This window comes from Oncorhynchus clarkii, chromosome 10 (assembly GCF_045791955.1).
Source record: "Oncorhynchus clarkii lewisi isolate Uvic-CL-2024 chromosome 10, UVic_Ocla_1.0, whole genome shotgun sequence".
Classification (NCBI taxonomy): Eukaryota; Metazoa; Chordata; class Actinopteri; order Salmoniformes; family Salmonidae; genus Oncorhynchus; species Oncorhynchus clarkii.
This window is the reverse complement of record NC_092156.1, coordinates 18,378,977-18,404,492: the sequence shown is the minus strand read 5'-3', so window position 1 is coordinate 18,404,492 and position 25,516 is coordinate 18,378,977. Positions and strand designations below refer to the sequence as shown.

Sequence of the window (25,516 nt, the reverse complement as noted above, 5' to 3'; positions counted from 1 at the left end):
CAGAATTCATGGCCTGGTCAGTCAATGCATTGGTAAATGACAATGGTGATGATGCCATTAGGTAAACAAGATCTTGAAAGAGTATTTGAACTCTGACCTTACTACCTACCAGACGGGGATTTTGAAGGGTCTGTGTTATCCGGGATCCTTGGAACATCCCTACCCGATTGAAGTTGAAATTTAAAATGTTTAGGATTTAGGGTAGGTACGTCCCAAGGATCCCTGACAGAACTGACCGATTTTGAAGGTGGTGGAACTGTGCCCACAAATGAGCTTTTCTATGATTTATATCTGACATAAATCCAAAGATTGAGGCAACAGAACGTACAAATGAGTTATTCATGGTATTCTGTATGCAAAGAAACAAACTAAATCATAATCACCATTGATGTCAGGAATCCCCCTGGACAGTGGTTCCATTGTGCTTGGTAGAGCACAACATTCAGACATCTTTGTAGAGTATCTCTATAAAGGCAAATACAGGTACACTTCATTTTTTTTAATTTAACCTTTTTTTAACTAGGCAAGTCAGTTAAGAACAAATTATTATTTACAATGACTGCCTACACCGGACAAACCCAGACAACGCTGGTCCAATTATGCTCTACCCTATAGGACTCCCAATCACAGCCGGTTGTGATACAGCCTGGAATCGAACCAGGTTGTCTGTAGTTACGCTTCTAGCACTGAGAAGCAGTGCCTTAGACCGTTGCGCCACTCAGGGGATTTAACTATGATGTTTTCTCAGGTCACATTCTTTGAACCTGCAGGTGGGAGGATAGACTTGTATAGGTGGTGATGTCGTTTCATGCAGTATAAGTTCCATCTCAATCACCATCAATTTACTGCTATTTCGTAGATAGTGCACATACTCTCAGTAGCTCCATCACCACTCCTACACTCGCGGACCAGACTAGGCCTTGCTTCAGTATAAAAACTAGACAGCAGTTTAATTATTCACAGGCTATGACTGGTGGTAACTAAGGCCCTAGCTGACTGGAGCCATAAAATAACAAGCTTTTTTTGTCTGTGGCAGTGATAAGACCACTCTGATCTCACAAAGCTAGGGCCCAGTTGAGGGTGTGGAAAATATGGTATTGTTCAGTTCAAAGGACATTTCCCTTCAGATGTTTTTTTGTATTCTTGAGGTTTCTCTAGTGCCAATTCCACCACCTCCCCTTTCCTTGGATTGACATGGACTAGTGAAAGTAGATTTATATGGGTCTGAAGGAGTTGCTGAGATGGCAACTTTAGGCTTGAACTGCAGGTTCATCAGGTTGTTAGAACAATTTATTGGGGGAGAGTCTGATGCATTTACTTTTGTGAACCTGCAAGAGCATGTATTTCCATATTTAAAAAATATCTAGGCCTACTCCTCCCGGAGATCAGATAACACAATTGAGCGTCTTGAAAATAAACATGCAGTTCATATTCCCCTTTAGAAAAAAGCTATGCCCCTCCCCACTCCATGGTATACAGTTCAAAACATGACTGTACATATACTATACCAGAGCTCCAAGTCTGGGACCAAAAGGCTACTGAACAGCTTCTACCCCTAAGCTATAAGACTGCTGAACAGTTAATTGATGATTTTTGTACTTTTTAAATCTGCATTGTTGGGAAAGGGCTCGTAAGTAAGCATTTCACAGTAAAGTCTACATCAGTTTTATTCGGCGCATGTGAAGCATTTCATGGTAAAGTCTACACCTGTAGTATTTGACGTGACAGTTACAGTGCATTTGGAAAGTTCAGACCTCTATACTTTTTCCACATTCTGTTACGTTACAGTCTAAATCTAAAATTTATTAAAATTGTATTTTTCCCTCAATCTACACGCAATACCCCACAATGACAAAGCAAAAACAGTTTATATATTTGCAAAAATGAAAATCTCCGCCAGGACATATTACATGTACATAAATATTCACCCTTTACTCAGTACTTTGTTGAAGCACCTTTGGCAGTGATTACAGCCTCGAGTCTTCTTGGGTATGACGATACAAACTTGGTACACCTGTATTTGGGGAATTTCTCTCAACCTGCTCTGCAGATCCTCTCAAGCTCAGGTTGGATAGGGAGTGTTGCGGCACAGCTATTTTCAGGTCTCTTCAGATATGTTTTGATCGGGTTCAAGTCTGGGCTCTGGCTGGGCCACTCAAAGACATTCAGAGACTTGTCCCAAAGCCACTCCTGCATTCTCTTTTCCGTGTGCTTAGGGTCATTGTCCTGTTGAAGGTGAACCTCACCCAAGTCCGCGGTATTGAGTGCTCTGGAGCAGGTTTTTAATCAAGGATATCTCTGTACTTTGCTGTCCCTCAATCCTGATTAGTCTCCCAGTCCCTGCCGCTGATAAACATTCCCACAGCATAATGCTTCCACCACCATGCTTCACCGTAAGGATGATGCCAGGTTTCCTCCAGACGTGACACTTGACATTAAGGCCAAATAATTATGTATTGGTTTATCAGAATACATAATCTTGTTTCCCATGGTCTGTGAGAGTACTTTAGGTGACTTTTGGCAAACTCCAAGTGGGCTGTTATGTGCCTTTTACTGAGGAGTGGTTTCCGTCTGGCAACTTTACCATAAAGGTCTGATTGGTGAAGTGCTGCAGAGATGGTTGTCTTTCCACAGAGGAGCTCTGTCAGAGTGACCATTGGTCACCTCCCTAACCGAGGCCCTTAACCCCTGCTTGCTCAGTTTGGCAGGGCAGCCAGCTCTAGGAAGAGTCTTGGTGGTTTCAAACTTCTTCCATTTAAGAATGATGGAGGCCACTGTGTTCTTAGGGACCTTCAAATGTGCACACAATGCCAGCAGCATATCACTGCTGGCTTGCTTCTGAAGCTAAGCAGGGTTGGTCCTGGTCAGTTCCTGGATGGGAGAACAGATACTGCTGGAAGTGGTGTTGGAGGGCCAGTAAGAGGCACTCTTTCCTCGGTTCTAAAAAAAAATATCCCATTGCCCCAGGGCAGTGAGTGGGGACACTGCCATGTGTAGGGTGCTGTATTTCGGATGGGCCGTTAAACGGCTGTCTTGACTCTCTGAGGTCAATAAAGACCCCATGGCACTTATTGTAAGAGTAGGGGTGTTTACCTCTTGTGTCCTGGCTAAATTCCCAATCTGGCCCTCAAACCATCACCTAATAATCCCCAGTTTACAATTGGCTCATTCGTCCCTGTAACTATTCCCCAGGTTGTTGCGGCAAATGAGAACGTGTTCTCAGACAACTTACCTGGTAAAATAACAGATAAATAAATAGGACATTTTGTGGTACCCTTTCCCAGATCTTTGCGTCGGTGGTCTACGGACAATTCCTTTGCCCTCATGGCTTAGTTTTTGCTCTGCGATGCACTGTCAACTGTGGGAACCTATATATAGGCAGGTGTGTGCCTTTCCAAATCATGCCCAATCAATTGAATTTACCACAGGTGGACTCCAATCAAGTTGTAGAAACATCTCAAGGATGATCAATGGAAAAAGGATACACCGGAGCTTAATTTCAACTCTCATAGCAAGGGTCTGAATACCTATGTAAATAAGGTCATTATGGGGTATTGTTTGAGCATTTTTTGTTTAAACAGTTTTAGAATGAGGCTGTAACCTAACCAAATGCGGAAAAATATAAGGGGGCTGAATTCTTCCCGAATGCACTCGAAACTTTTGATATTCTCCACTGATGCTAGGGGAAATAGGCTAATTAGTAGAGCACGGAATATCTAAATTCTAATGGATTTCCTTCTACATTGGAGGACGGTATGGACACGACCAGGAAATTAGAGGTCTGAAGGAGTGGACGGCAGTTCACAGCAGGATCTTACAGACTGTTCTTGGCACAGAAACAGAGCCCCATACTGTTTGATCCTCAATTTAATGAGAGCATAAACCCTCAATGAGATTACTCTCATTGGTACTCTTCCTGAGATCTTACTTCAGAAAGACTTGGGAGGAAAAGAATAAGGCACAAGACATTAGAAAAATCTCAAATTCCATCACTACAGATCAAAAGTATGAACCAGAGAGCCAAGGCACAAATTGGGAAGAACTCAAGCTGATTTTTTGAACAGCTGTTATTGCGAGGGAGTGATTATGTAGTGAAACATCAGGGCAAATACATGTGATTGTTAAAATGATGCCCGTGTCCAAACAATTGGGTTTATCTATTCTAACCCACCTTTAGTCAGTTCCTTTCCACCTTCTCCCTTGTGAAGATCACCCCCCCTCATGGAAACACTAGGCCTGTTACACTGATAACCCCTTCAAACCTAGTACTGAAGTCCACCTTCTTGGTGGGTGCGAGGGCTGTGCCAATTAAATGCCGCAAACTGAGCTTAATGCAGCGCCAAACATCCTTACTGGAAATGCAAATGTAATGAGTTAATTTACCTGATGAAATAAAGTCCCTAACCATAGGTGTCAACTGATCAGGGCCCACACCAAGGAACCAATCAGAATTTGTTTCCCCCACCCAAAAGCTTAGTCTCAGCACAAGTTGCCCCTGTAATCAGTTTATTGATATGCCTCACTTCTCTAGTGACTGGATTATCTTGACAAAGGAGAAACACTTACTAACTGGGACGTAAACAAATGTGCACACAATTGGAGAACTAAGCTTTGTGCATATGGGAAAATTCAGGGGATCTTCAATTTCAGGTCATGAACACAACACTATCCATGTCCCTCTTCCAGGAGTAGGAAGTAATCAAATTACATTACCAAACATTTTATTGAAAATTCATAACCTCAACAGGTCAGATTGAGCTACATCTTCAAATGCATTTTAAATTGAATCTTTGAGAAAGCATTCATCTTGTTAATTTCTTCAAACACCTCTTAACTTGATAGGTGCATGCAGGGCCGAAACAGATCACCTGTTGATTAGAAATACATTTTGGGTAAACTTTAAACAAATTTCCTTCTATGCATTAATAAGCAGGCATGATCTAGGCGCTGATGTAATATTGAGTAGGAGTTATGTTGCCCGTGGAGACAGCAGACCACCCATGGCAAAAAGGATCTGCATTGAGTCACCAGGGGCGCTGCTGTGGGATCACTGCGTGAAGGACCAGCAGTGGGAAAGCCCGACAGGCCCCCTTTGAAAATGATCCGGAACACACTGAGTAGCTCCTCACCTTACTCTGATCATTTGTTGGTCAGTGATGCACAACCTGAAAGAAACAATTCATGAAGTTAAATACAAATAAATTGGGAGTAACTCAGCTAACTTTGTTATTGCACTGTTTCCAATAGAGCAACTCCAGCATGGCGCTGGTGAGACCCACTGGAAGGTTTACTTTGTGGTCAATTCCACAGCAAGTCAGGAACTGTATATCCCAAGAGCCTTGGTATATGACCAATTTGATGACAGCCAAAAAGTCCAGGAAGACAAGAGGTTACCTTCACTGGAGATGTATCATTCAGCCAAGTTCTGGTGTACTGGATCATCAAAAGACCAGTCCTGGTGTACCTGAAGTGAAGTTAACACTTAATTACTCAATACCTTACACTACAGCACAGCATTTATCACACCTCAGGGGCAGTATTCTTAGCCTTTAATACACACTTGAACGTGATCTTAATGCCCAGAAACATTACTTTGATACATTGACAGTCTCAATTTGGGGCATCATTGTCAGGGAGTAGCCCATGGAGAAGGAAAGTGTTGTCTCTGCACAAATACCAGGGCGCCAGGCACAGACCAGCCCAGAGCCTAACGATGCCATATGAAGAGTTGATCTTGCACTGTGTTATGAACAGAACAGCCCGTGGTGAAGGCTGGCTGCAGATACCATACAGTGCTACTCAGTGGGCACTCTGCTAGCATCACAAGACTGTACACAAATACTCACTTAATTCATTACCCTCTCAGAGCCCTTGGCACATGATACAACAGGCCTGTCAAGAGAACACAGATTAAATTTGCATACCGGAAGTTCAATGATGGAAACTTAATGAGAAGTAAATGTCTCGACAGATATACCAGGACGCCACACACACATAGACATGGAGACCAACGATGCCATATGCCGAGTTTCTCTTGCACTGACTAATGAACAGTCCAACCGGAGTAGCAGCTGGCTGCAGATACCATGCAGTGCGGTGATCATAGTCTATCCCTCCCATATACCCCAGGGATTCAAAACTAAATCCCACGATTATATATTGTAAAAACCTGAGGATTGATTATAAATAAACATTTGACATCTTTCTACACACTTTACGGACACTATTTGGAATTGTTCTGCAATGTCGACTGCCCGAGCCTGGATTTCTGAACAAAATAGAGCAAAGGTAAGCGATTTAATTAGCTTTTCTGACCAATCTACTTGGCTGCTAGTGTTTGTAATATCTTGTCTACTTAGAGAGATGATCTTACATAAACACTTGTTATGCTTTCGCTGAAAAGCTTTATTGAAATCTAACATGCCAGGTGGATTAACAAGCTAAGCTGTGTTTTGCACTTGTGATTTCATGAAAGTGCATTTTTTTGGTCATTTAATTTGGAGCTGTGCAATTCAGCGGATGTTGATGAAAATGATCCCACCTAATGGGATGGATGCGTGAAGTTAACTATGAAAGGTTAAATTATATTGTGTGTTAAGGAAATGTAAGTATGAATTAAGGTGTCTAAGCAAACCCACGGGACACTCAAAATTAGACAAATAATTTTCTATAGCTTCCAAAACAGTTTTACAAGTGCAGAGTGCCAAGATTAAGGCTTCAAAACAGCAATCCGTCAGTCAGACTGGTCAACAAGCGTCTGCGTTGACCAGAGCTAAAATATAACCTTTTTGACGCAGATTACTCTGTTAGTCCTGCCTCTCCCATCTCATTGGTTTATAGAAGCAGTCACCCACGTGCCATCTCCTGACTGGTTATACCCACATGGGTGATCGAAAGACGAACCATTGCCTGTCAGTGTAGTAATCCTATGAAAGTTGATTTACCAAACAAGATAAAATTTCAAAGATGAAAAAGCCTGGGAGGGATGACTAGAAACGATTCAGTTGACCGTTGTGTGTATGGATTAATTGTCGGAGTAGAGGACCTTGTGCATTTCAGATAAAATAACTACTCAAAGTTGATATCCCAGGACAAATTAGCTAGAAAGTGCACGCTAACTAGTTTGACCCGTTCCCAAATTAATGTAACTGGTTCAGCGGTTTTGATATTTTGACCGCGTTTGGTGTAGCGGGACAAAATAAATGTATTGCAGATTATAAATTGACAGTAAGTGCACTAATGGTGTACCCGTAATAGAATAGTCCACCGAGACAGGTGCAAATTAAAACGTGCCATTAAAATGTTTGGCACCTGCTAGACTAAAAAGTCAGCCCTCAATAATACTCACCAAAGGGCCGCTGTGCATCAGGGCTTGAGCCACCCTGTGGCCATTTGGTAGACCTACACCAGACAAGCAGGTCATTAGAAACAGTGTCACTTCAAAACAGAGCTGCAATTTGTTCTGTAGTAATATCTCACAGGGCTAATGGCAGTAGCCCTGTGGGTAAAGCGAAACTACAAATTTGTTCTTTGAGGCATTTCCAACGACTAGGGCCCACAGTGAGGAGTCTGTCGGGATAGGCCTCAGTACAGCACTGGAAGCTTTAAATACGAAGCACTGAAGATCATATCAATAAAGTGGACTAGGCATTGCAGGTGGTGAAATTAACCACTCACTATAAAACTAAGGTTATTTGAGTTAACTCAATTAGATTAGAGCTTGGAAAAACAAACTAACATGACTCGGCGAATGACCACACGCTCAGGAACTCTTGGGTATTCAGGGCAACTCAGTTGCTCCTTGAAGCTGTTGAAGCAATGGAAAGTAGTGAATTCAATGAATATGAACATTGGTTTACAGCATTTATATCACCGGTTTGTTCAGAAAGGCATACCGTAATCACAATTCAGAGCAGTTGAACATTTAAGCCAATCATCATTACTTCCATTAATATATCAAGCTTATGGTTATAAAACATACCCGAGTTTGATCTTGAATTAATCTTCATATTAAGCTTTTCCCTGAAAGATGAAGGCAATGGATAAATAGCAAATACTTTGTATTAACACGTGTACAAATTGATTGTCTTGTCATGTGCTGCTTCCACACTATGGTGTCTTAGGTCTCTTGCCATTAATATTTTATTTCTAGTCCCACTCCATCCAAGCAGGAAGCCTTTTAGCAGGCCATCAGTGTAAATAATTTCTTAACCGACTTGCCTAGGTAAAGATAAATAAATGTCCAGTCTCATAAGTAACACTGCTGCTAGGTGAGCACAGCAGTGGGTTGCAAGAGAATGGATTGCTATGTGCACTGCACCAGCACTAAGGCCCACGATGTCAAGGCCCCAACTGGCACTGTGCTTACAAAGACGTAACAGGAAATGTCTTACCACATGGAAGAGCTTCTGGCGCAGAGTTCTGGCTCAACTCAAGATAGCCAAATGCGGGGCCTGTCATTTCCTGCAATTATCAGGGATCAGAGGGGATAAGGCATGCGAAGCAAAATCATAAAATAACGCTACATGTCCATAGTTCTGTTTAAAATACAATTTGAGATGTAACACATTACCGTTCAAAGCTATATTCGCAAACAATAGTTCATTAGTTTGGGTAATGACCTTTACTAGTCCCAGAGAAACATTACTGACGTTATCTAGCAGATTATTTAACGAGCTTCAACCTGTATTTAGTCAACTAACGTTAGCTAGGCTAAGCCTGGCTAGCGAGGATGTTACGGGCCTCATTGTCACCAATACAATTAATCTGTAAAGATGAAAGCAAACCCGACAGTTCTATAGCCATGTCACATCGATGGAATTCACCCATTGAATCTAGGAAACTCCATACGTAGCGGTGCACATGGCATTTAGCTAGCCAGTCATCTTCGGGCCTGTTTGCAAACATTAGATGGCTTGCTAACAGACTAGAAACTACAGCAGTCTAGTCAAAACAACCGTAGGCTGCCACCACAATACACAAGTTATATTAGCCAATAGACAAGCCATGACAAAATAGCTAGCTACTTGTAGTTTGATGCCCCTTTGTTAACGAGCTATTTGCAACACCGCGTGGCAGGGAAGCATGATCACAACTATTCAAATTGTATTTGTCACATTCGCCGAATACAACAGCAGTGAAATGCTTACTTAAAAAGCCCTTAACAAACAAATTAAAATAGAAATAACAAATATTGAGAAAAATAAATAAAGAGAAGTTCCTAAACATTGAATCCACGACGTGGATTAACACATTACTCAGTAATTCAATTGTACCTTCATTACTGCATTTAGCAGCACCGTCGACAGAGCATGTGCGCATTCTACTTTACCAAAACGATCCTGAAGACTGACGAAATGAGACCGTTCAAGGAGTCTGAAGAGTATTTATAAGACAACGCTGGCAGAAAACGCTTTACGGCATACCACCACAACCAATCATAGTCGTGGATATTTTGCCGCAAGAAGGCTAGGTACTATTTGCCCATACAGACGACAAACATGAAACATTCAATTAATGTAAATGATAATACTTGCATTTGTAAACACTTTGAATGATATGTTCATGAGGTTACGTTAATGATATGCATTACAATACGTTCAACAAGTCACATCTGTTTGATATGCATGTTCTACGTCACGTGACGGGTGGGAACTTTCGAACCCGGGAAACTATTCATTTATTTTTTATGTTAGTGAGTAATTTAATTATTTTGAACCCCAGACAGGCCCTGTAGTGGTTTTGCCTCTCAATAAAAGTTTATATTGCGAAAGCTTAGTAATTCGCCACCATGGGTATTTATCAATCAAAAGGAAAGATCCCTGAAGAAGTTTACAGATTTTGGTCAGCTGTGGCATCATCCATCCGTCTGGGATGGTTGGGGACTGATGATATGGCAAAGGTTGGTGTGTTTAGCCAGCAAACTAAAGTTCGCTAGTAAACGTTATAGAGTAGTAAGTAAAGGCTAACTAGCTAGCGTTTGCGCTGAACTATGTCAGCTTCTAGCCAGCTAGTTAACTGTTGGATGCATCAATCACAGTCGGTCAAAAGTACAACGTTATTGGTGAACTGTCTGTGTTCTCCAGTCAAGTCAATCAATGTCAATATGAAACTATAATCCATGATACTACATGGAATATAGCCTTCTGCAAGGTTAATTTTCTTGTACTAACCGTAGGAGATGAAGGTGTGCCAGCTTGCCATTTTCCCCATGCTGTTGAATGCCTCTGCTTTGCAAGGAGACATTGTTGGTCTTGAGGGACACTTACAACAGGTAACGTTACCCAGAGTATTATTATTGATATATATATATATATATATAGCTTTTGAAGTAAGGGGGTAATGTAGCGACCTCTTCAAGGGGTTTGGACCTCTTGGCTTAACTGTTAAGGCGTTGGTTTGACGGTCATTGGACCCAGGTTCAAGTCCCCGGTCGGGGTTATCTCCCGAATTCACTACAATATAAGTAACTACTATTAGCCTAGCTAGTAGTACTTAGTTAGCTAGCTACTGTGTTATACAAGTGAATTTGAGGGAAGGGAATCCTGTAACCTAACGTTAGTTTATGAAAACATTGCTACTGTATCATCATTTAGAGCAATTTAATTCGGTTGACATAAGTGGTGATACTTAGGAAATTCATCCCAAAATGTTGACTGTCATGCTTTAGGGAGCTGATGTGTCTGTGTCAGACGGACATGGGAGGACACCTCTCCACCTGGCTGCTGGTGAGGGGGATGTCGAGACTGTCCGATTCCTGCTGAAGAAGGGAGCGGATGTCAACGTTAGGGATTTTGCGAGAGAAACTGCTCTCCGAGATGGCATTCGCTGCAAGTGAGAAAACAAACCCCAATCTTCGGTTATCTGTGTCTGGTGGGGCCCAGTGGTATTTGCATTTTAGTAATTTAGCAGATGCTCTTATCCAGAGCAATTTACAGTAGTGAGTAGGGTTGCAAAGGGTTGGAAACTTTCCAGGAAATTTTCCATGGGAAGTTAAGCCCGAGAATTGGGGAATTTTGCTTATATTCATAAAAAAAGTTAGCTTATAACAGTGAACCTTTTTGTGGGATACACATAAGGCAATTCTAGGGCTTGTGGCATATTTTGGTTAAACTATTCACAATTTAATGGAATTGCAACCCTCTGCATGCACAGTGCACTCTTCCATCACATGTACAGCTGATTCTACAGCTCTCAGATCACATTTTATTTGTCACATACACATGGTTCGCAGATGTTAATGTGAGTGTAGAGAAATGCTTGTGCTTCTAGTTCCGACAATGCAGTAATATCAAATCAAATTAATTTATATAGCCCTTTGTACATCAGCTGATATCTCAAAGTGCTGTACAGAAACCCAGCCTTATACCCCAAACAGCAAGCAATACAGGTGTAGAATCACGGTGCCTAGGAAAAACTCCCTAGAAAGGCCAAAACCTAGGAAGAAACCTAGAGAGGAACCAAGCTATGAGGGGTGGCCAGTCCTCTTCTGGCTGTGCCTGGTGGAGATTGTAACAGAACATGGCCAAGATGTTCAAATGTTCATAAATGACCAGCATGGTCAAATAATAATAATCACAGTAGTTGTCGAGGGTGCAGCAAGTCAGCACCTCAGGAGTAAATGTCAGTTGGCTTTTCATAGTCGGTCATTAAGAGTATCTCTACCACTCCTGCTGTCTAGAGAGTTGAAAACAGCAGGTCTGGGACAGGTAGCACGTCCGGTGAACAGGTCAGGATTCCATAGCTGCAGGCAGAACAGTTGAAACTGGAGCAGCAGCACGGCCAGGTGGACTGGGGACAGCAAGGAGTCATCATGCCAGGTATTCCTGAGGCATGCTCCTAGGGCTCAGGTCTTCCGAGAGAGAGAAAGAGAGCATACTTAAATTCACACAGGACACCGGATAAGACAGGAGAAGTACTCCAGATATAACAGACTGACCCAAGCCCCCCGACACAAACTACTGCAGCATAAATGCTGGAGGCTGAGACAGGAGGGGTCAGGAGACACTGTGGCCCCATCCAGTGATACCCCCGGACAGGGCCAAACAGGAAAGATATAACCCCACCCACTTTGCCAAAGCACAGCCCCCACACCACAACCATCAACTTACCATCCTGAGACAAGGCCAAGTATAGCCCACAAAGATCTCCGCCACGGCACAACCCAAGGGGGGGCGCCAACCCAGACAGGAAGATCACGTCAGTGACGCACCCCTCCTAGGGACGGCATGAAAGAGCACTAGTAAGCCAGTGACTCAGCCCCTGTAATAGGGTTAGAGGCAGAGAATCCCAGTGGAAAGAGGGGAACCGGCCAGGCAGAGACAGCAAGGGCGGTTCGTTGCTCCAGGGCCTTTCCGTTCACCTTCACACTCCTGGGCCAGATTACACTCAATCATATGACCCACTGAAGAGATGAGTCTCCAGTAAAGACTTAAAGGTTGAGACCGAGTCTGCGTCCCTCACATGGGTAGGCAGACCATTCCATAAAAATTGAGCTCTATAGGAGAAAGCCCTGCCTCCAGCTGTTTGCTTAGATATTCTAGGGACAATTAGGAGGCCTGCGTCTTGTGACCGGAGTGTACATGTAGGCATGTGCGGCAGGACCAAATCAGAAAGATAGATAAGAGCAAGCCCAAGTAATGCTTTGTAGGTTAGCAGTAAAACCTTGAAATCAGCCCTTGCCTTAACAGGAAGCCAGTGTAGGGAGGCTAGCACTGGAGTAATATGATCAAACTTTTTGGTTCTAGTCAGGATTCTAGCAGCCGTATTTAGCACTAACTGAAGTTTATTTAGTCCTTTATCCAGGTAGCCGGAAGGTAGAGCATTGCAGTAGTCTAACCTAGAAGTAACAAAAGCATGGATTAATTTTTCAGCATCATTTTTGGACAGAAAGTTTCTGATTTTTGCAATGTTACGTAGATGGAAAAAAGCTGTCCTCGAAACAGTCTTGATATGTTTGTCAAAAGAGAGATCAGGGTCCAGAGTAACACTGAGGTCCTTCACAGTTTTATTTGAGACGACTGTACAACCATCAAGATTAATTGTCAGATTCAACAGAAGATCTCTTTGTTTCTTGGGACCTAGAACAAGCATCTCTGTTTTGTACGAGTTTAAAATTAGAAAGTTTGCAGCCATCCACTTCCTTATGTCTGAAACACCGGCTATTAGCGAGGGCAATTTTGGGGCTTCACCATGTTTCATTTAAATGTACAGCTGTGTGTCATCTGCATAGCAGGGAAAGTTAACATTATGTTTTCGAATGACATCCCCAAGAGGTAAAATATATAGTGAAAACAATAGTGGTCCTAAAACTGAACCTTGAGGAACACCGACATTTACAGTTGATTTGTCAGAGACAACCATTCACAGAGACAAACTGATTTCTTTCCGACAGATAAGATCTAAACCAGGCCAGAACTTGTCCTTGTAGACCAATTTGGGTTTCCAATCTCTGCAAAAGAATGTGGTGATCAATGGTATCAAAAGCAGCACTAAGGTCTAGGAGCACGAGGACAGATGCAGAGCCTCGGTCTGATGCCATTAAAAGGTCATTTACCACCTTCACAAGTGCAGTCTCAGTGCTATGATGGGGTCTAAAACCAGACTGAAGCATTTCGTATACATTGTTTGTCTTCAGGAAGGCAGTGAGTTGCTGCGCAACAGCTTTTTCAGTTTTTTTTGAGAGGAATAGAAGATTCGATATAGGCCGATAGTTTTTTATATTTTCTGGGTCAAGGTTTGTCTTTTTCAAGAGAGGCTTTATTACTGCCACTTTTAGTGAGTTTGGTACACATCCGGTGGATAGAGAGCCATTTATTATGTTCAACATAGGAGGGCCAAGCACATGAGGCAGCTCTTTAAGTAGTTTATTTGGAATAGGGTCCAGTATGCAGCTTGAATGTTTAGAGGCCATGATTATTTTCATCATTGTGTCAAGAGGTATAGTACTAAAACACTGAGTGTCTCTCTTGATCCTAGGTCCTGGCAGAGTTGTGCAGACTCAGGACAACTGAGCTTTGAAGGAATACGCAGATTTAAAGAGGAGTCCGTAATTTCCTTTCTCATAATCATGAACTTTTCCTCAAAGAAGTTCATGAATTTATTACTGCTGAAGTGAAAGCCATCCTCACTTGGGGAATGCTACTTTTTAGTTAGCTTTGCGACAGTTTCAAAAATACATTTCGGATTGTTCTTATTTTCCTCAATTAAGTTGGAAAAATAGGATGATCGAGCAGCATTGAGCGCTCTTTGATACGGCACGGTACTGTCTTTCCAAGCTAGTCGGAAGACTTCCAGTTTGGTGTGTCGCCATTTCCGTTCCAATTTTCTGGAAGCTTGCTTCAGAGCTCGGGTATTTTATTTATTTTTTTAATATATATTTTTTTAATTTTACCCCTTTTTCTCCCCAATTTCGTGGTATCCAATTGTTGTAGTAGCTACTATCTTGTCTCATTGCTACAACTCCCGTACGGGCTCGGGAGAGACGAAGGTTGAATGTCATGCGTCCTCCGATACACAACCCAACCAGCCATACTGCTTCTTAACACAGCGCTCATCCAACCCGGAAGCCAGCCGCACCAATGTGTCGGAGGCTACACCGTGCACCTGGCAACCTTGGCTAGCGCGCACTGCGCCCGGTCCGCCACAGGAGTCGCTGGTGCGCGATGAGACAAGGAGATCCCTACCGACCAATCCCTCCCTAACCCGGACGACGCTAGGCCAATTGTGCGTCGCCCCACGGACCTCCCGGTCGCGGCCGGTTACGACAGAGCCTGGGCGCGAACCCAGGGACTCTGATGGCACAATTGGCGCTGCAGTACAGCGCCCTTAACCACTGCGCCACCCGGGAGGTCCGAGCTCGGGTATTTTCTGTATACCAGGGAGCTAGTTTCTTATGACAAATGTTTTTTGGTGTTAGGAGTGCAACTGCATCTAGGGTATTGCGCAAGGTTAAATTGAGTTGAGTAATAACCAACGATTAATCTAACCTAACAATTCCACAACTACTACCTTATACACACAAGTGTAAAGGGATAAAGAATATGTACTTAAAGATATATGAATGAGTGATGGTACAGAACGGCATAGGCAAGATGCAGTAGATGGTATCGAGTACAGTATATACATATGAGATGAGTAATGTAGGGTATGTAAACATTATATTAAGTGGCATTGTTTAAAGTGGCTAGTGATACATTTTTCCATCAATTTCCATTATTAAAGTGAGCTGGAGTTGAGTCAGTATGTTGGCAGCTGCCACTCAATGTTTAACAGTGGCTGTTTAACAGTCTGATGGCCTTGAGATAGAAGCTGTTTTTCTGTCTCTCGGTCCCTGCTTTGATGCACCTGTACTGACCTCGCATTCTGGATGATAGCGGGGTGAACAGGCAGTGGCTCGGGTGGTTGTTGTCCTTGATGATCTTTATGGGGCCTCCCGGGTGGCGCAGTGGTTAAGGGCGCTGTACTGCAGCGCCAGCTGCGCCACCAGAGACTCTGGGTTCGCGCCCAGGCTCTGTCGTAACCGGCCGCGACCGGGAGGTCCGTGGGGGCGACGCACAATTGGTCTAGCGTCGTCCGGGTTAGGGAGAGTTTGGCCGGTAGGGAAATCCTTGTCTCATCGCGCACCAGCGACTCCTGTGACGGGCCGGACGCAGTGCGCGCTAACCAAGTTTGCCAGGTGCACAGTGTTTCCTCCGACACATTTTTGCGATTGGCTTCCGGGTTGGATGGCGCTGTGTTAAGAAGCAGACTTTTAATCTTCGTCTCTCCCGAGCCCGTATGGGAGTTGTAGTGATGAGACAAGATAGTAGCTACTAAACAATTGGATACCACGAAATTGGGGAGAAAAAGGGGTCAAATTCACCCCAAAAAATTATTTAAAAAAAATATGATCTTTATGGCCTTCCTGTGACATTGGGTGGTGTAGGTGTCCTGGAGGACAGGTAGTTTGCCCCCGGTGATGCATTGTGCAGACCTCACTACCCTCTGGAGAGCCTTACGGTTGTGGGAGGAGCCATTGCCGTACCAGGCGGTGATACAGCCCGACAGGATGCTCTCGATTGTGCATCTGTAGAAGTTTGTGAGTGCTTTTGGTGACACGCCAAATTTCTTCAGCCTCCTGAGGTTGAAGAGGCGCTGCTGCGCCTTCTTCACAACGCTGTCTGTGTGGGTGGACCAATTCAGTTTGTCCGTGATGTGTACGCCAAGGAACTTAAAACTTACTACCCTCTCCACTACTGTCCCGTCGATGTGGATAGGGGGGTGCTCCCTCTGCTGTTTCCTGAAGTCCACAATCATCTCCTTTGTTTTGTTGACGTTGAGTGTGAGGTTATTTTCCTGACACCACACTCCGAGGGCCCTCACCTCCTCCCTGTAGGCCGTCTCGTCGTTGTTGGTAATCAAGCCTACCACTGTATTATCGTCTGCGAACTTGATGATTGAGTTGAAGGCGCGCATGGCCACGCAGTCGTGGGTGAACAGGGAGTACAGGAGAGGGCTCAGAACGCAGCCTTGTGGGGCCCCAGTGTTGAGGATCAGCGGGGTGGAGATGTTGTTACCTACCCTCACCACCTTGGGGGCGGCCCGTCAGGAAGTCCAGGACCCAGTTGCACAGGGCGGGGACGAGACCCAGGGTCTCGAGCTTGATGATGAGTTTGGAGGGTACTGCGGTGTTACATGCTGAGCTGTAGTCGATGAACAGCATTCTCACATAGGTATTCCTCTTGTCCAGATGGGTTAGGGCAGTGTGCAGTGTGGTTGCGATTGCGTCGTCTGTGGACCTATTGGGGCGGTAAGCAAATTGGAGTGGGTCTAGGGTGTCAGGTGATATGGTCCTTGAGTAGTCTCTCAAAGCACTTCATGATGACGGAAGTGAGTGCTACGGGGCGGTAGTCGTTTAGCTCAGTTACCTTAGCTTTCTTGGGAACAGGAACAATGGTGGCCCTGATATGGTTTTGCAGGTAGTATTTAATGAAGCTGCCAGGTGAGGACTTGTGAGGCGTCTGTTTCTCAAACTAGACACTCTGATGTATTTGTCCTTTTGCTCAGTTGTGCACCAGCGCCTCCCACTCCTCTTTCTATTCTGGTTAGAGCTGTTCTGTGAAGGGAGTAGTACACAGTGTTGTACGAGATCTTCCGTTTCTTGGCAATTTCTCACATTGAATAGCCTTCATCTCTCAGAACAAGAATAGGCTGACGACTTTCAGAATAAAGGTCTTTGTTTCTGGCCATTTTGAGCCTGTAATCAAACCCACAAATGCTGATGCTCCAGATACTCAACTAGTCTAAAGAAGGCCAGTTTTATTGCTTCTTTAATCAGAACAACAGTTTTGAGCTGTGCCCCACGTCTATTTCTATTGGCACAAGCACTTTTAATGACACAAACTGTTCACACCCCTCTTTTTGGCAGAGAGAAAATGTAACAGTTTAAAGGCTTATTTCTTGCAATTCTACACATTTTGTCATGGGGTGCAGAGAACATTTTGCAGTTTTAAAGCACATTTTCTTGCAATTCTATGCATTTTGCCATGTCTATTCATGTGATATTTAAGTGACTCGAACATTACAACTAAATCTAAAAAATATTAGCTATCTTACAACAGGAAAACTGAAGATGCACTACCCAATTTTGAAATCACAATTCTGTATACCTCTGGTCCTTCTTTGGACACTGTGTTAACTAACCTCCAGACGAGCTTCAATGCCATACAACTCTCCTTCCGTGGCCTCCAACTGCTCTTAAATGCAAGTATAACTAAATGCATGCTCTTCAACCGATCGCTGCCTGCCATGCCCTCCCGTCCAGCATCACTACTCTGGACGGTTTTGCCGTAGAATATGTGGACAACTACAAATACCTAGGTGTCTGGTTAGACCGTAAACTCTTCTTCCAGACTCACATTAAGCATCTCCAATCCAAAATTAAATCTAGAATCTGCTTCCTATTTCGCAACAAAGCATCCTTCACTCATGCTGCCAAACATACCCTCGTAAAACTGACCATCCTACCGATCCTCGACTTCAGCGATGTCATTTACAAAATAGCCTCCAACACTCTACTCAACAAATTGGATGCAGTCTATCACAGTGCCATCCGTTTTGTCACCAAAGCCCCATCTACTACCCACCACTGCGACCTGTACGCTTTCGTTGACTGGCCCTCGCTTCATACTCATTTCCAAACCCACTGGCTCCAGGTCATCTACAAGTCTCTGCTAGGTAAAGCCCCACCTTATCTCAGCTCACTGGTCACCATAGCAGCACCCACCCGTAGCACGCTCTCCAGCAGGTATACTGGTCACCCCCAAAGCCAATTTTTTCTTTGGCCACCTTTCCTTCCAGTTCTCTGCTGCCAATGACTGGAATAAATTGCAAAAATCACTGAAGCTGGAGACTCACATCTCCCTCACTAGCTTTAAGCACCAGCTGTCAGAGCAGCTCACAGATCACTGCACCTGTACATAGCCCATCTGTAAATATCCCATCCAACTACCTCATCCCCATACTGTATTTATGTATTTATCATGCTCCTTTGCACCCCAGTATCTCTACTTGCACATTCATCTTCTGCACATCTACCATTCCGGTGTTTAATTGCTATATTGTAATTACTTCGCCACCATGGTCTATTTATTGCCTTACCTCCCTTATCCTACCTCATTTGCACATACTATATATAGACTTTTCTACTGTATTATTGACTGTTTGTTTATTCCATGTGTGTTGTTGTATGTGTCAAACTGCTTTGCTTTGTCTTGGCCAGGTCACAGTTGCAAATGAGAACTTGTTCTCAACTAGCATACCTGGTTAAATAAAGGTGAAATAAAAAATATAAATCAATATTGAAGGAATGATGGATGGCACTAAATACAGGGAAATTCTTGAGGATCAATTTTTGAAGGAATGATGGATGGCACTAAATACAGGGAAATTCTTGAGGATCAATTTTAGTATTTCAAAATCCAGTGAAGTTATTTTTTCTACGACCGGTACCAAGGCCCTTTGTAGGGTCATGTGAAGGTTTTTTTTTTTTTTGTCTTTCACTGAAAATCTTTATACTCTCTTTGGATAATTCATTCCAATCATTTAAAAGTTAACAGCAGGTATTCTGCATGTAAGATTAAGTATTTTGATATGTTCACAAATCTACAAAACAGTTTTATATATATATATATATTAGTCGAAGTTGGAAGTTTACATACACCTTAGCCAAATGCATTTAAACTCAGTTTTTCACAATTCCTGACGTTTAATCCTAGTAACAATTCCCTGTCTTTTTCTTTATGTCATGTTGTTCGTAATAATGATGATCAGACCAAGCTTGCATAGAGTTCCACATGTTTAATAAAGGAAGTGAAACTGAAGCTAATACAAAACAAAATAAAGAATAAATTAACCGTGATGATAATGTAGTGCGAACAGGCAACTAAACATAAACAATATCCCATAACCCACAGGTGGAAAAAATGCAATTTAAGTATGATCCCCAATTAGAGACGACGATTACCAGCTCCTCTAATTGGGAATCATACACAAACACCAACATAGAAAAATAAACCTAGAACCCTGACCATAGAAAAATAAACCTAGTCACGCCCTGACCTACTCTACCATAGAAAATACAGGCTTTCTATTGTCAGGACGTGACACTTTATTTGACTATTTTCTACATTGTAGAATAACAGTGAAGACATCAAAACTAAGAAATAACACATATGGTATCATGTGGTAACCAAAAAAGTGTTTTTTTGAGATTCTTCAAAGTAGCCACCCTTTGCCTTGATGGCAGCTTTGCACACTCTTGGCATTCTCTCAACCAGCTTCATGAGGTAGTCACCTGGAATGCATTTCAATTAACAGGTGTGCCATGTTAAAAGTGAGTTTGTGGCTCAAACGCATGAAGAAGGAAAGAAATTCCAATCAGTTCAGTTGTGACAGGGTAGGAGGTGGTATACAGAAGCCCTGGTTGGTGAAATACCAAGTCCATATTATGGCAAGAACAGCCCAAATAAGCAAAGAGAAACAACAGTCCATCATTACTTTAAGACATGAAGGTCAGTCAATCTGGGAAAATGTCAAGTGCAGTCACAGTCGTCAAGTGCAGTCACAGTCTTCAAGTGCAGTCACAAAAAACATTAAGCGCTATGATGAAACTGGCCCTCATGAGGACAGCTACAGGAAAGGAAGACCCAGAGTTACCTCTGCTGCAGAGGATAAGTTCATTAGAGTTACCAGCCTCAGATATTGCGGCGCAAATACATGTTTCTCAGAGTTCAAGTAACAGACACACTTCAACATCAACTGTTCAGAGGAGACTGCGTGAATCAGGCCTTTATGGTTGAATTGCTGCAAAGAAACCACTACTGAAGGACACCAATAAGAAGAAGTGACTTGATTGGAACAAGAAACACGAGCAATGGACATTAGACCGGTAGAAATCTGTCCTTTGGTCTGATGAGTCCAAATTTGCGACTTTTGGTTCCAACCGCTGTGTCTTTGTGAGACACAGAGTAGGTGAACAGATGATCTCTGCATGTGTGGTTCCCACCCTGAAGCATGGAGGAGGTGGTGTGTGGGTGCTTTGCTGGTGACACTGATTTATTTAGAATTCAAGGCACACTTAACCAGCATGGCTACTACCGCATTCTGCAGTGATTCGTCATCACCTCTGGTTTGCTTTTAGTGGGACTATCATTTGTTTTTCAACAGGACAATGACCCAACACACCTCCAGGCTGTGTAAGGGCTATTTGACCAAGAAGGAGAGTGATGGAGTGCTGCATCAGATGACCTGGCCACCACAATCACCCGACCTCAACCCAATTGAGATGGTTTGTGATGAGTTGGACTGCAGAGTTAAGGAAAAGCAGCCAACAAGTGCTCAGCATATGTGGGAACTCCTTCAAGACTGTTGGAAAGGCATTCCTACAGGAATAGAAAATAGTAAAATTAAAGAAAAACCCTTGAATGAGTAGGTGTTTCCAAATTTTTGACTGGTACTGTACAGTATATTTAAAAATAATTGTGGCAGGGAGATCCCCGTTCCCCTGCTGCCGATCCCTCGGGGTGCGCCCCACAGTTTGGAAACCACTGATGTAGGCAATACATGCACTGTATCTGCAAGCTGTTCGTTAGAGTACACGTACCAATACCAGAGTGGTCACATTCGCTATATAACATTATATGACAAAATGATCAGTGGAGTTCAAAATTCGATAGAAACCCATTTAACTTGTGTTTTTTGGGGGGGAGGGGGCGGGGGGGGGGGGGGGGGTTAACCGCAAAAGTAATTTGAATGAAAGTTAACAACTTGTGCATTGTAATGGGTGTGTGTCGGTGGCAGGGAAGTCAGGCGCAGGAAAATGAACTTGGTATAAATGGAGTTGTTTAATAAGTGCTCATAAAACTAAAAAAATAATATATATACAAAAATAATATAAGTGGGTACAAAACCCCTCGCACACCGACACATGACTTGCACATAACATACAATATAACAATCTCCGACAAGGACATGAGGAGAAACAGAGGGTTAAATACACAACATGTAATTGATGGGATTGGAACCAGGTGTGAAGGAAGACAAGACAAAACCAATGGAAAATGAAAAATGGATCAGTGATGGCTAGAAGGTCGGTGACGTCGACCGCCGAACACCGCCCAAACAAGGAGAGGGACCGACTTCGGCGGAAGTCGTGACATGCATATTGTTTTTGTGTGGATTTTAGAATATATGCATGAACATTTTTCACCAATTGGATGTAAACATAGTTTGACGTGGAAATAAAAGTGCTGAAAACAAATTGGCTTCCTAGTGAACAAGCTATGAAGGAAAAATACTGGAGTTTTGGTGCAGGTACAGCCAACTAGCGCAAAAATAATATTGCAATATTGTCTTACGATATATAACTGTATACATGTCCCCCCCATCACTAATGACATGGCAATTATACAATAACTGCAAATGTATATATTTACACATTATTTGAAAGATTTCCAGGAAAGATTTTTCCTCGTGTTTTTATTATGCATCAGTATATAAAGCTCCAAATGGGAGACCTCATCTGAGATGAATGGCTAGACTATAGGTCTTTTACCAGGAGTCCCTCAACAACATGACTCTTCATTGTGTCCGTACAGGAGCATAGAGGTTGTGTCCCAACTGATGAGTGAGGGGGCTCACCTGGAGACATCCTCTCTGGAACTGGGGGTTGAGATGTGTTGGTGGGTGAGCTAAATGAAGTAGCCAGAATGTATTGAATCTTATGGTTAACTTAAACAGCATATAACCTAGCTGTGGTCACCAACACTGGTCCTAGAGAGCAATGGCATTTGCAGTTTCTCCCACTTAAAAAGATGAGAGAGGCCTGTAACTATGACAGACAAAATGAGAAGAAAAAATGCAGAAAATCACATTGTAGGATTTTTAATTAATTTATTTGCAAATTATAGTGGAAAATATGTATTTGGTCACCTACAAACAAGCAAGATTTTTGGCTCTCACAGACCTGTAACTTCTTCTTTAAGGGGCTCCTCTGTCCTCCACTCGTTACCTGTATTAATGGCACCTGCTTGAACTTGTTATCAGTACAAAAGACACCTGTCCACAACCTCAAACAGTCACACTCCAAACTCCACTATGGCCAAGACCAAAGAGCTGTCAAAGGACACCAGAAACAAAATTGTGGACCTGCACCAGGCTGGAAAGACTGAATCTGCAATAGGTAAGCAGCTTGGTTTGAAGAAATCAACTGTGGGAGCAATTACCAGGAAATGGAAGACATACAAGACCACGGATATCTCCCTCGATCTGGGGCTCCACGCAAGATCTCACCCCGTGGGGTCAAAATGATCACAAGAATGGTGAGCAAAAATCCCAAAACCACACGGGGGGACCTAGTGAATGACCTGCAGAGTGCTGGGACCAAAGTAACAAAGCCTACCATCAGTAACACACTACGCCGCCAGGGACTCAAATCCTGCAGTGCCAGACGTGTCCCCCTGCTTAAGCCAATACATGTCCAGGCCCGTCTGAAGTTTGCTAGAGAGCATTTGGATGATCCAGAAGAAGATTGGGAGAATGTCATATGGTCAGATGAAACCAAAATATAACTTTTTGGTAAAAACTCAACTCGTCGTGTTTGGAGGGCAAAGAATCCAAAGAACGCCATACCTACTGTGAAGCATGGGGGTGGAAACATCATGGGGCCATGTATCGTGAGATTTTGAGTGAAAACCTCCTTCCATCAGCAAGGGCATTGAAGATGACACGTGGCTGGGTCTTTCAGCATGACAATGATCCCAAACACACCGCCCGGGCAACGAAGGAGTGGCTTCGTAAGAAGCATTTCAAGGTCCTGGAGTGGCCTAGCCAGTCTCCAGATCTCAATCCCATAGAAAATCTTTGGAGGGAGTTGAAAGTCCGTGTTGCCCAGCAACAGCCCCAAAACATCACTGCTCTAGAGGAGATCTGCATAGAGGAATGGGCCAAAATACCAGCAACAGTGTGTGAAAACCTTGTGAAGACTTACAGAAAACGTTTGACCTCTGTCATTGCCAACAAAGGGTATATAACAAAGTATTGAGATAAACTTTTGTTATTGACCAAATACTTATTTTCCACCATCATTTGCAAATAAATTCATTAAAATTCCCACAATGTGATTTTCTGGATTTTTCTTTCTCATTTTGTCTGTCATAGTTGAAGTGTACCTATGATGAAAATTACAGGCCTCTCATCTTTTTAAGTGGGAGAACTTGCACAATTGGTGGCTGACTAAATACTTTTTTGCCCCACTGTATGTTAGTACTAGGCTGGGACATAAGTCTTGCAAAACTAGTCCTGCAGTGACCAGGGTTGGTGACCACTGTCATATATTGAATGTCACGTCTCAGAACTATTTGTGCACTTATAATTGTATGAAAATGATCACTGCTTAATTTCGCAATGTGTAGAAGGGCTACACATTTAATGTATTGAATTCATCACATTTTTATGAAAATGTTTGATTTCCTTACTGTCATACATAGAACTGACCTTTGAATCCATAATAATTGGGAATGACACCATATTTGAGATGTAATTAAAGGCCTCTCTTGTCTGCAGCCTTGCGTTCTTGGGAGACTTCAAGCAGATGGAGGTGTGGAAGCAGGCAGGGGTTAGCTTCAACTTTGCTGATGCCGATGGCAGAACTCCTCTGCATGTGGTGGGTTTCTACTTTCCCATAAATCTTCCCTGTAACATGATTTTGTGCTTAGCAGTACTATGATTTCGATATTGTCAGAATAACATTGTGGTCTGGCATGACCTAATTCTTTGATATTGAAGTACACCAATATACAGAATGAAACGTGTTGATAGATAGAACTGCAATGTATACAAAAAAGAATGTAACTTTGGTTTATTCTAGGCTGTCTGCACTAACCAGCCAGACATGGTCAGGTTCTGCATCAGGAACGGCTCCAGTCTTGAGGTATTGAATTCTCCACAACCAACCAGGTTTAATATAGTACAGTGCATTGGAAAGTATTCAGACTCCTTAACTTTTTCCACATTTTGTTACATTACAGCCTTATTCTTAAATGGATTACCCTGTTTTTGCTTTGTCATTGTGGTATTGTGTGTAGATTGATTAGGAAAATGTTTTATTTAATCCACTTTAGAATAAGGCTGTAATGTGGAAAAAGCGAATGGGGTCTGAATACTTTCCGAATGCACTGTATTTGGTCCAAGAAATTACATTTATTCAGATAAATGGGCAATCCACAGGTGATCTGTTATACCATTTCTAATTTCTTACTTCTATAACTTATCCAAATGGACCAGTAGCCTTAATCTATCCTATACGTTGTGATAATCACACCCTTGGCTACCCCTAAAAGGACAGTCTTGAGTGATTTGTGTCTGTATTGTCACTGCAGCAGCGCGACCTCTTCAACAACCAGCCGGTGGATGATGCTCGGCGTCTGGGTCTGCAAACCCTGGTGGAGATGCTGAGCAATGAGGCCCAGAAGGAAGCCTCCGACCTCGTGGCCGAGAAAACCAAGATCAATGTGGAGGAGCAGATGGCCAGAGGCCTGGTAGAACTCTCCCTGGTCCCATAACATGGACACAATTAGCCCCATTATCCTTATCTAGTACCTAATTATCGAGTTTTGTTCACTCTTTTTCATTTTGCAACTCATTTGTCTCCTACTGAAATGCTTCAAGTCAAAATTGATAAATGTTGAGAATTATATTTTGCTGTTTGCCCACGTTAATTGTATTTTTATGGTTGATAATAGTTGTGAATGTTATGACTCTCATCAGTATTTTAATGAACATGTCCGTTGACTTTTGTTTACAGTAAAAAGCAGCATAACTCTTAGCGTAAATATTTTTTGTGCATTCACGTTCTAGTCGGAACTATGAATCTCATAAACGTTTGACTTGCTAACTGGTTGAACGCAGCACAAGTATAACTACAACCAGTTAGCAAGTCAGAAATGTCAGTTTTGCTAGTTCCAACTAGCATGTCAAA

General features: G+C 42.8%; 1 protein-coding gene, 1 long non-coding RNA gene and 3 other non-coding genes across 5 annotated transcripts; 1 reads left to right on the top strand and 4 right to left on the bottom strand.

Moving 5' to 3' along the window:
- Positions 1-4,699: 4,699 nt before the first annotated feature.
- On the bottom strand, positions 4,700-9,359 carry LOC139418083 (uncharacterized). Its single transcript, XR_011635270.1, has 9 exons — positions 9,276-9,359; positions 8,394-8,463; positions 7,982-8,022; positions 7,739-7,807; positions 7,349-7,401; positions 5,847-5,892; positions 5,395-5,464; positions 5,130-5,165; positions 4,700-4,868 (listed from the first exon to the last, which is right to left on the bottom strand). It is a non-coding gene; the product is annotated as an uncharacterized lncRNA (long non-coding RNA).
- Positions 5,658-5,797, bottom strand: LOC139419849 (small nucleolar RNA SNORA8). The gene has a single exon (XR_011635460.1). It is a non-coding gene; the product is annotated as a small nucleolar RNA SNORA8 (small nucleolar RNA).
- On the bottom strand, positions 5,958-6,096 carry LOC139419847 (small nucleolar RNA SNORA8). Its single transcript, XR_011635459.1, has one exon. It is a non-coding gene; the product is annotated as a small nucleolar RNA SNORA8 (small nucleolar RNA).
- On the bottom strand, positions 7,456-7,589 carry LOC139419850 (small nucleolar RNA SNORA18). The gene has a single exon (XR_011635461.1). It is a non-coding gene; the product is annotated as a small nucleolar RNA SNORA18 (small nucleolar RNA).
- A 408-nt stretch (positions 9,360-9,767) lies between the features above and the next one.
- LOC139419452 (L-asparaginase) lies at positions 9,768-25,344 on the top strand. The gene is made up of 7 exons (XM_071169401.1): positions 9,768-9,901; positions 10,178-10,273; positions 10,670-10,833; positions 22,137-22,220; positions 24,103-24,202; positions 24,407-24,469; positions 24,918-25,344. Exons 1-7 carry the CDS (start codon positions 9,791-9,793, stop codon positions 25,098-25,100), a joined length of 801 nt encoding a protein of 266 aa, XP_071025502.1. The 5' UTR covers positions 9,768-9,790; the 3' UTR covers positions 25,101-25,344.
- The last annotated feature ends 172 nt before the right edge of the window (positions 25,345-25,516 follow it).

Excerpts from the sequence above, each read along its gene's own strand:
- LOC139419452 (XM_071169401.1), top strand. The coding sequence starts at position 9,791 with ATGGGTATTTATCAATCAAAAGGAAAGATCCCTGAAGAAGTTTACAGA. Across the intron at positions 9,902-10,177 it reads GGACTGATGATATGGCAAAG|GAGATGAAGGTGTGCCAGCT; the intron begins GTTGGTGTGTTT and ends TACTAACCGTAG. Across the intron at positions 10,834-22,136 it reads CGAGATGGCATTCGCTGCAA|GAGCATAGAGGTTGTGTCCC; the intron begins GTGAGAAAACAA and ends GTGTCCGTACAG.